General features: G+C 35.5%; 1 protein-coding gene across 2 annotated transcripts; it reads right to left on the bottom strand.

The window, feature by feature from the left end:
* Nucleotides 1-225: 225 nt before the first annotated feature.
* LOC129000925 (alpha-aspartyl dipeptidase-like) lies at nucleotides 226-10,585 on the bottom strand. 2 transcript variants are annotated; one of them, XM_054428011.1, is made up of 7 exons: nucleotides 10,568-10,585; nucleotides 7,375-7,502; nucleotides 5,392-5,483; nucleotides 4,097-4,251; nucleotides 3,165-3,338; nucleotides 1,442-1,587; nucleotides 226-474 (listed from the first exon to the last, which is right to left on the bottom strand). In XM_054428011.1, exons 2-7 carry the CDS (start codon nucleotides 7,470-7,472, stop codon nucleotides 405-407), a joined length of 735 nt encoding a protein of 244 aa, XP_054283986.1. In that variant the 5' UTR covers nucleotides 7,473-7,502; nucleotides 10,568-10,585; the 3' UTR covers nucleotides 226-404. The 2 variants fall into 2 exon arrangements, with proteins under 2 accessions (XP_054283986.1, XP_054283985.1); XM_054428010.1 differs by lacking the exon at nucleotides 10,568-10,585 and adding an exon at nucleotides 10,346-10,428.
* Nucleotides 10,586-11,231: the final 646 nt, after the last annotated feature.

Genomic DNA, 11,231 nt, shown 5'->3' with positions numbered 1-11,231 from the left:
GTACTTAGTTTCTGATGTTAATATTAATTTTTGATTTAGAACCCACTATATTTTATAGCTTTAGTTTTTATTTCTATTGTTGACTATGTCTATTCCTTGTAAAGGTCAATGACAATAAAGATCTTGATTCTTGATTCTATGATACTCCTTATAACATAACAAATATATCAGCTACATTTTGGGTTCAAAAGGTTAAAGGAAATCTTCATCAAATGTATATTCGGACATTTTATTTATTACATTTCTATATGCTTACTTATAGGTTTATTATGAATACACTTTTGGTATGTGCTTATTAAAAGTGCACCATGAAAACAGTATCTCAATTTAATCTTACCTTATAAACAACCCATAAATATTAAAGTTTGAGTCCCGTTACATTAGATTTGATATTTTTCACAAAATTAGTTTTTCACACCTTTTAACAGGAAGCTGACATCTGCTCCAACAGGGTATTCTTGAGGTTTGTTATCCCTTGAAAATAATAACACAGAAATATAAATAAATCAATCCATGATGCTCATAAATGTTTTTAACACCTCTTTTACCATGTTTAAATACTTTAAATACAGTTGAGTTCCTTAGCTTGTAGATCATGTCAATTAGAATGGTAAGCGGGATTCTCACATGCACACAAGAACCCTCAATCCTTCTGCCAACACCATCATGTTTATTATTTTGTAATAGTCGTTTCAACAATGCAATAGTTATAGTAATATACCTATTCAATAGTTTCAAGATAAAACGTGTTTTTTATACGAAAGCGAATTATCTTGGTTTTCTTAATCTTATTTTTATTTTAACCCATAAACCTATTTCTAAAGTTTTTGTGCTAACTTAAGGAACACCCAGTAAATTAAATGTGTATTGTCGGTGCCATTAATCCACTGAACGGAATCAATATATGAAAAGACAGGTAGGTAATAAAGCAATAATAATAACAAAAATGGACGTTTGAACATTTCCATGACTTTTTCAAACAGATCAATAGTTCTTTTAGCAGCTAGTTAGCAAAGTAGTGCTGATTTATACGAGTGTCAAGTAAGTATTGAGTTAAAAAAAAGACACTTTACACATAAAAATTGGATATTATATTTTGTCTACATTTGTCATTTTGTGACGACTAAAATATTTTGGATGCGACTCCCACTGTAATAACACACAAACTTAATTATTGTAAGATATAGTTTTATGTGACGTTTACTACCTCAGTAACAAAAAATAAGGTGGAAAACCGAACTTTACACATTAACACACTCTGGGACAATCTAATTCAACTATATTCTTTTTTTATAAAAAAATTTGTGACATGAGCTAGTCCATAATGTAGAAGGGATGTCTACTTCATTATTCAATAGAAATTTTTTTCAAATTTTTAAATACTACATTTTTAATAAGCAAGTCATTGTATTGTTCGGTGTTCCGTTCCAATATAACATACTTGGTGAACAACTTGGCTGGCTGAGACAGTCCTCTGATGAAGGCTTTGTCTCCGTCCACTTCCAAGATGGAACCTTCCTTCAGGCCCAACACTGGATAATGTTCTTCTTCCTCAAAATACTGCTTTATTCTCTCCTCTCTCGTCTCCTGCGTGCAAAAATCTCTTGATTTTATTATTTTTGAGAACACGTGTGTGCGAATTTCATATTTTTTCCACTCAAAACTCAAATTTGCCCATATTGACAAAAGAAATACTTTCTAAAATATGAATAGGAGCTAGGTGAAAATATATTATATCATACATTAACCAAATTCAAGAAATTAATGAAATTCCTGAGAACATCAAGAACCCTTAGGAACTGGAGGCCTGGGCGTACAACAATTTGGGCGTACAACCACGAAAACCGATGGTCATGTAATTCTATTTACCCGGAAAAAAGCAACTACTTATCTATAGGAACTAGTACAAGGAAGCCATAGTGTTCAGTTTGAATCAACATTTTGTTCATTTGTGACGTAATTTTCCTGAGGGCGGATAAATATTCGAAAACTTAAGTTGTTTCTTACACAGCTCACTAATCGACGAAGAACGGGTCAGACAAAGACAATTCAAGACGAACTCACGAAAAGCCGGGCTGAGATGAGAGTGACAATTCTCCACTCTTCTCAGAAGGTTAAAACACTCTCCGATTGGTCAACGAGTTACAGAAACAGAAAAAAATGGCAGCGAAGGCAGGCACCAACCGTTGAATCAAGCGCCGAAATCACAAAAAGGTGGCCTGCCCACCTTTTTCTCCCTGAGCCTGTCCCAAGCTTTGTCCAACAACCAACTGACACTGACTTCGTCTGCGGTTTTGCATTTAGAGGTTAGGTATGATGTCAGTTTAGCGTCGCAACTAGGCTTGTCCAATAGCCAATATTTGGCTGTTAAATTCTCGTTGTAATTAATTGTACGAATATTTACCCCCCCTACATATTTAGCCCGTTACACATTTCTGTCTGATCACAAAGGGTTAAACAATGTCTTTTGAAAAGAGGCCAGTTAATGAGGTAATTTTTTTATATCAACAACCGGCACAGAGAAGTAAGATACAGATGAAACCATGAATGGTACACTTAAGTCGTGTCTAGCACCAGTCGCATGTGTCTAGTTCAAATTCTATTAGTCGTCCCCTTCCGTTCTCCGGATCTCCCCCCTCACCATCACGTACCATCACACGCTGACGCTTTAGGAAGAGCCTGTGCGGTACAACTGCTGTTGTAATCAATAGTCATTCAGGCTCTTCCTGGCTTGGTACTAGGATATTCCGCCATTCCCGAGTTAAAAGCGCTCCCTTGTTCCATAAGCATGTTACCTCTGTATCTTACTTCTCTGTGCAACCGGTTAGATCAATACCTGGTTGAAAGATAGCTGGATAGGTGGGAAACTTATGTACTGAAAACAAAATGACACAGGACCACAAATATACTGGACGACATTTACGATTATCTTTTCCTATACTCTTAAAGGCATTTGATAACAAGTGTTATTTGATAGCCAGCCTCTATAAGAGACCTGCTATCGAGGTTTAATTGCATCTTTATTATTAACATCTCTTGAAACCATTTATTTCAAGACATTTTTCCAACTGTAAAGCACAAATTGCAATTAAGCACACTGTGTGATAGGCTTTTTGTTTAGGACTCTAATAAGAGAAATGATTTAAATCAATATTTGGACTTACCCCCATATGTGTGGAATTGGCTTCAGGCTCAATGTAGTGAGGGTTGATGTTAAACGGGACCAGGTTGAGTGCGTTGAAAGACTGAGGATAGACAATAGGCATGTCATTGGTCGTACAGATATTGACTGTTGCCACATTGGTCCCTGCGCTCGCCCCCATGTAGGGAGTTCCTTGCTGTAAACAGGGAGTACCCTTGATTTGTGTTTTTAAAGTTCAACATATATTTTTCTAGGTCCTAGCCTCAAATTCTTGTCCACATTACTTTATAGACGGGGTTTACAACATTATAGTTTAGATAAAATGCATTGGTGAATGGCGGGATTTGAAACCGTGATCTCAGGGACTGAAGTTCTGCGCTCTTCTACTAGACCAGTTTGTTAACCAAATTGAACAATAACATACAAGTTGTCTGCAGGATTCTCCAAAGCTCAGTCAGGACTAGTAAATCCATGTTAGACAAAACATGAAAGCTGTAAAATTATAGAACAGTGCATTTGTTTTGAATGATTAATGATACATAAATAATGATTTAGATATTGTTGATAAAGGAAGTCAAATGTAGGCACAAGTTATTGCCCATTACAACTAGGCTATGTATAGGCCTATCTTTTGTACACATACCATTGATGATTGTCTCGGTGCATTGTGTTAAAACATATGGTAAGCAAAGGAAATGTTTCATTTTTTTTGTATTCCTTTGGCAGATTCTAGTTATCTTTTTAACACAAAGATTTTACTGAAATAGGTTTAAATTGTGGGATGGAATATGAGAGTAGTTAAGACCTGACAACAGATTAACTTAGGAGTAAAAACTAGTTCTGAAGATAACCACGAGGGTGCATTATTAATGCTATAAATCTTTTAAACCAAGGTAGAACCTTTGACTATTTGGTAGAACCAAAACTAAATTTGATGTCACAACACTGACTTACCTGCAATACCACATTTCTTATTGAATCAATGAGTTTGTTGTCATATAACGCTCTGAGAAGTCTGAAAGTATTTCCTCCACCAACAAATATTGCCTCTGCCTGATTAACAGCCTCTACAGGATCATTGGACCTGTGAATACTCTCTAGGGCAAAACCTGCAACAAACAACATAAACATTATAAGCAAACTGATACATATTTTCCCACTACTTTGACCATTACAATTTTGGCCACTGATCCCTTCAAAATGAAAAAAAATGTTTATTGCATGTATAAAATTAGAAAAAAAGAGTGTGGAGATCATACCTTGGATTAGTACTGACAGACATGTCATGGAAATCAGATCACTGTGTAGTCAAACAGATCATGTGTAGTCTGTAACAGTAGACATTTAACAACTAGGGTACTCGCCAACTACAGATCACTGTGTAGTCAAACAGATCATGTGTAGTCTGTAACAGTATACATTTAACAACTAGGGTACTCGCCAACTACTGTAATGGAGAACTAAGATAGTGGACTCCCCAACTAGGGTGCTTAACAACTAGAGTACTCGCCAACTGCTGTAATGTACAACTACGTTAGTGAACTCCCCAAGAGTGCTCGACAACTAGGGTACCCTACTAGTGTACTCAATAACTAGTGTACTCGCCATGGAGGAAGAAAAAAACATAGGTGTGATACTCTCGTCATAGGCTGACGTCAAACAGATTGCAAACAGAAAATCGCATGACTGTCACATAAGTATACATTAGTTTTTATTTGATTGTTATTGTTTTTATAATTTTTTTAAAATAGTGAAATGGTGTTTGCAATCTGGATGACGTCAGCATATGACAGGAATTTCACACCTATGTTTTATCCTTCGTCAACTGGTGTTCTTCCCAACTAGAGTGCTGGACAACTATGGTAGGCATACTTGACAACTAGGGTACTTGCCAACTAGTGTACTGGACAACTAGTGTAAGTGTACCCCCCAACTAGGGTGTTTGTCAACTAGGGTACTCGCCAAGTACGGTAGTCGCCAACTAGTGTACTTGATAATTAGTTTACTCCGCAAATAAGCTTCTCAACAACTAATGTAGGCTTACTCGATAATTGGTGTACTCCTCGACTCACCTGCAAGTAGCTTGTAAACTTGTCCTGTGTAATTGAGCCTTTAATAGGAAAGGTGAAGGTGACTTGACATTCTAGTATCAAACTTAAGTCTAACAAAAATTATCAAGGCAATTTATACGCTAACAAATATTCTGATTCACAAAAAAAAAACTGCTAAATAGAATCATATATACATACCTAATTTCGCAAACCCTTTCCTTGCTTTGTGTTCATAAGAGTCTTTGTCATGGAGTGCGTAGGGTATAAATAATACTTTACTAACATTATTTCTGTAAAGAAATAAATTTCAATTAATGTACGCCTACAATCATAACAACGTGTTCTTCCATGAGATTTAGTTGTTTTGACAGGATTAGGCTATATAGGAGACTAAAGGCTCGTCCAAACTGAAGCGTGACATCGCCGGGAGCGAGTAAGGGCGGTGGCAGCGGTACAAGGCGGGAATGGGGTAGACCACACCATAGCGGCAGCTAGTGAAATGCGGGACTTCTCAGATCATTTACAGCTAATAAATGTTTGTGTTTAGTGAATGCTTATATTATTGTGTTTTATGAGTTCAAGTTATGAATCTGAGACCAGAGAAAAAGAACTTTTAGGAAAATGGTTCTTCTAGGAACAGTTGAGGATGAAGATGAAGTTGCAAGAGAGCGGTCCGTTTGATTTCATGAAATTTATCAAACTAGAAACTTATTTGGCAAGGAGTAGTTATTGACAGTTACAGAGGTCATACTAAAACGGCATTTGAGCCATGTGGTCCCGCAGCGGAGCAAGCGGAAAAATCCAACAATTTCCATTTTCAAATTCCAAATCGAACAACGCAGTAGGACGACGTCAGTGGTACTGCTCTTGTGTGGGTGCTTACATTTATCATCATGCGCTTTAAAATCCCGCATGGGAATTTGTCTCGCTACCTTCCCATTCCCGCCGCTGTCCTGCTCCGGTTTGGACGAGCCTTAACTGGATGAGCTCAGGCGATTGATTACAGACTGGAGACAGGAAGCCTACAACTATTAACTGTTTTAGTACCGTTATAATCTATAAAAAAGCAAACTGCAACAGTTTTTTTTTTATTCTCCAATTAAGAATAAGACAAGAATTTGTGTAGGCCTATTTACTTTTTAAATTTTCTCTTTAACTATTAGATGTACAACAAAGCTTTAGGTTTAAATTAGTTGTTTAAGTTCTACAAAATGGGTTAGAATGAAAAGTACGGTTTATTATTCAAAATTACTTGTTTAATAGTACCAATTACACTTTTGCCGCTAAAAATGTAAGAAAATAAAACCAATAATATTGATTATATCAATCATCGTCAAGATCCAAGTCATCATCAATACATTTAACAACTAGGGTACTCGCCAACTACTGTAATGGAGAACTAAGATAGTGGACTCCCCAACTAGGGTGCTTAACAACTAGAGTACTCGCCAACTGCTGTAATGTACATTGTCTCTGATGGGAGGTCCTTTCAAACATGTACCAAGGCACACTCCACAGGTGCAGCCTAATGGATACAGGCTATACTTAAATTGATTTTGATTCCAACGGCGCTGGGAATTTTTTTTTGGAACAAAGCGCCCCAAAACTATTTAAATCCACACACAAAAGAAAAAAAATTACGATTTCCCAAACATTTGGTATTTCAAATAAGTATATAGTTTACAGCTTAAACTATGTGTGTCACCTTACGGCATTAAATTGTGATTAAATACTGTACTACTGAAAATATGTGAATATAGGCTACTGTATAATAAAATCACAGTACAATGTATAATGTCCTGTTCTTTGCTACCCGTTTGGTACCATTCTTTCTGGTGCTCCCTCAGCTGTTCAGGCTGTAAATATTACGAGTTTGGATTCAAAAATATTTTAAATGTTCTATCTCTTCCTGCGACCCTCTAAAATTGCTCCCACCGGGGGGTCATGATTCATATTTTAGAACCGCTGGGCTAAAGGATCAACTTATGCAACTTGGAAACAAAGATCAGATTATTTATTGACAGACAGATTGGGCATATTTCATTCCATTCTACATTTAATCTTGCATATAAAATAATTAGGCCTATTCATCTTGAAGGGCAAATATCCACCTAGGTGATGTTGCTGTCTCAAAACGCAAAGATACTAAAATTGACCTTCAAAACTAACATACAGACTCACCTTGACATCAAAGATTTGATTTCATCTGAAGCATACTCTAAGTATCCAGACCCATGCATTGTACTATTGGAAAGCAACAGCAACTGTCTTTTACTCATTATTGGATTCAATTAGCCTAATCAAACCACCTGTAACAGTTGAATATATAATTTTATTTTATTTATACATGGGTCCTGCCAACGGCTTAGCCAATACATTAATTAATAAATTAACTTATCTATATCCCTCCAAGTGTTATTTGTCGCTGCAGCGACACATAACACACTTTGTGTAGTGTTTTGTGTCGCTGCAGCGACTCACAAACACTGTTTACGGCGAAGGCTCTATGACTGACAAAATCGGATTGAACTGGATCGAGTTAGGTATCGTTTTATTTGACAGATTCAGAGCTTTCTCCGGAGGTCTGTCTCTAAGCGCTATTCATTTTAGTTCCGAAAATATTGTAGCAGACAGCTGACGTGCGTATTTGTAAACAGCTTGGTTAACCTCGGAACGATGACTGATGTGTTTTATTACGTTTATCATTGTTTTAATGTTAAAAATCAAAAGTAGTGATATACGTGGTGCATTATAAGAAGATTTAGGCCTAAGTGATTTTGAAGGGCTGGTTGATGATCCTGAAGAAGTAGGTAGTGATATTGATGTAAATTATCAGCCAGATTCCTAGCTATGGTTAGGCTATGCATTCTTAGCTAAACGCTATGTACTGAAATCTGTTTTTTACCCATAACTTATTTATTTGCAAATCTACTTCCTTATATTATTATATATTTGTAATCCTCGTAAAATGTAGAACAAAGTGGCTATTTTCAAATATTTATAGGCCTATAATTTATACAATTTCATTGAGCGCAAACTTATTTTTTTTTTGAAAATTTTCCAAAATATTTTTTTTTTACCTAAAAAATTTTTTTGAAACAAATGTTCCTTATGTTCTATGTACAATATTGAAGCTCATGATTTTCCAAACAAAATGGTATATAGAACAGTATAATTAACATTGTTTTCAAGCTTTTTAGATCCGTTTTAATAAAACCTTGCAAATGAGCAAAAAATAGGCAGACATTAAGGCCAAAACAAGGGACACTCGGAGGGTTAAAATAAGTAAACAATAACTTACTTATTCACCTGCATTTTTACATTACAAGCCTAAGTTTATTATTTTTCCTGGCTTATTTAAACAATCATATTCATGTTTACTGTTTATTTTGTGGACATTAGCTATTTTAAAATCATAAGATTGAGGCAAACTTCAATATCCGACTCTATCGTATTATCAAACATAACTATTAAATGAACCGATAACTTTAACTTAACCAAAACAAAATTCTATAGGGATTGTAAGGCACATCGCGGGTCTACATTTGAATACATGATTTTTGAAATTTGCGGAACGGACTGAGCTGAGCGTACTGAACTGAGCGGACTCAGTGTGCGACGTGCCTAACTTACTTATAGGCCTACTAATCTTATACCTACGGAACAATTAACTTACAATGGAGTCTGACATCAAAGTTTTGAAAATTTTAGTTAAGTCATTTAAGCTTAGGAGTCCTAAATAAGTAGGCCTACCTATTTGGTAACCGACAGGATAAAAAAAATTTATTTTTTTCATAAAGATTGGCAAGTATTCAATTCGTATAAAAATGAAAATGAAAATTTTAACTAACTAGGGTCTTAGGGGGCCTAGTTTGTTTGTTGCTAGTAGTTGCATAGTTCATTTGCTGTTTGTTAACGTAAAACGCCTACAGTACCTTAGGCTATCATACTATTAATATGATAAATGGAAGTTTGTGTGTGTACTTGTTTGTTTTTTTGAAGTTCAATCACACATTAACTTAATTACTGGTTGGATTTGGCTGAAATTTGGCATTATCATAGTTCATATTCCTAATTAACATATAAGACTATCCCTATCTCAAAAATCCTTTCGGGCTCCGCCACAGTAGCTCTGGAATTTCCCATGTTAACCTTAAGGCACGTTTTCTTAGCTGCGGTGTTGAACCTGCGGAGTTCGCAGAGCACAAAATACACTTTGCTTTGTCAGAGTGTTTCCCTAGAAATCGTATGCCGCACCCCACCAGCAGAGTTCAGACTGCGGGCCACGCTGACTCATTCTAGAGGAGTTTACGTAGTAGTCCGCAACGGAATAGCGAGGAGTTGAGTGCGAGAGGAAATTGAAGTCCGCACCCTGGAAGTCTAGGAGAACACTGGTCCGTTTTAGTCTGCGGACCAGACTAAAATAACGGTCTAAAAATGCATTAAACGCCACACCCCGCTGCGTTGAAAATCATGCAACGGAATACCACACAACAATAACTTAAACAATAGACAACACAAATTATAAAAAATGTATCAAAATATCAAATGGAGAGAGAGTGTATACACTGCAGAGCATTAAAATGGAAAGATGAGCCTGCTGGAATGTGTTGTTCTAGTGGTAATGTTTCTTTGGCTGCACTTTACTTTAGGTCCTACACTCATTCGAATGAAAATATTGTTTATTCAATTGTTTCATTCGATATATCCTTTGGTTAGTTAGGTTAGGTTAACCTTACCTTACTAACCAAACGATGTATCGAATGGAACAATCAATTAATCGATATATCTATCGATATTTTCATTCCAATGAATGTAGGACCTAAAAAGTGCAGCTTGTTTCTTTACCTGTATTAGAAAAGACCTTACTGAAGCTGAAGAGACGCGGCATTTTTGGTTTCAAGATTTTATGTTGCATGATTTTTTAGTCGGAGATTGAACAAATCGTAACATGATTTTTCACTGTGTGTGATGCAATAAATAATAATGACTTATTGTTGTGACAGATAATTATTGTACCTAATGATTGTACAGACTAGACCCTACTCTGTTTATTTCTTAAATGCTGTATGATTATATTTATGGTTATATGTTATACCATTGCAGGCGAAGCCGCGGGTACAAACTAGTATCAAATAAATACAGTACTTACAATGACAAACAGATTAAACTAGAATACGGCCTCGTTAGAAAAATATACCGGTATAGGCCTATATACTGTATATTTAATTTGATTAGAAAATATGACTGCCTTTTTCTAAACAAAATGTTAACCAGATAAAACTTCAGTTAATGTATGTACTTGATAACAAAATAATCTAATAATATCATCTAATATTATGACAAAATAATAAAACCATAATCTAAATCTAACCTATTAGGCCTTCCTTTGATAACAGTTTGACAACAACGTCAACAACAAAAACACGTCACGAACACAACTTAACTAACAAAACGAAAAAAAACATGACTAACCAGTAACCAACATGAAGGCTAGGTACGGTTTGGCTGCCCAGGCAGCTTCATTGCTTCCAGATCAGCCTGAATATTATTCCACGGCTATCTTTGAAGGTAGCCGTAATATTTCCCCAAGATGTTCTTGGGTGGCTTATAATCAATGATTCAATTAAGTTATTTCATTGACACAACCAACAGTTTCCGCATTAAATTTCACAATAGGAAATTTACTTGCACTGTTTAAAGTAAATAATAACCCAGCATCTTCTAAATAGCATTTTTAGATAAAAATATTGATCTGACAGTTTAAAATGGCCGATTCATGTAGTTGTTTTAATTCTCAATCACATAAGATAAAAATTTAAACGCTTTGAGTTACTTTTTAATTATATAGGCATTATACAAAATTTAAATAGTTTAGTCTTAAAACCTTCCAACCATTTTTGTCAATACAACCTTGGTAAGTTAGCCCTTTTTTTTACATTTTCTAATCGGTTGAAAACAGCTGTATATAAAATATGATATATATTAAAATAGATGGATATTTTAACTTATTCCCACCCCACCTGCCTGTCAAAGCT

The sequence above is a fragment of the Macrosteles quadrilineatus genome, unplaced genomic scaffold (genome assembly GCF_028750875.1).
Source record: "Macrosteles quadrilineatus isolate MER2022 unplaced genomic scaffold, UCM_ALF_1.0 Scaffold_8__2_contigs__length_117827958, whole genome shotgun sequence".
In the NCBI taxonomy this organism is placed as follows: Eukaryota; Metazoa; Arthropoda; class Insecta; order Hemiptera; family Cicadellidae; genus Macrosteles; species Macrosteles quadrilineatus.
Note: the sequence above shows the minus strand (reverse complement) of the source record. Positions and strands in the feature narration are given on the sequence as shown.

Excerpts from the sequence above, each read along its gene's own strand:
- LOC129000925 (XM_054428011.1), bottom strand. The coding sequence starts at position 7,472 with ATGAGTAAAAGACAGTTGCTGTTGCTTTCCAATAGTACAATGCATGGG. Across the intron at positions 5,484-7,374 it reads ATCAAATCTTTGATGTCAAG|AAATAATGTTAGTAAAGTAT; the intron begins GTGAGTCTGTAT and ends ATTTCTTTACAG. Across the intron at positions 475-1,441 it reads CCAGCCAAGTTGTTCACCAA|GGATAACAAACCTCAAGAAT; the intron begins GTATGTTATATT and ends ATTATTTTCAAG.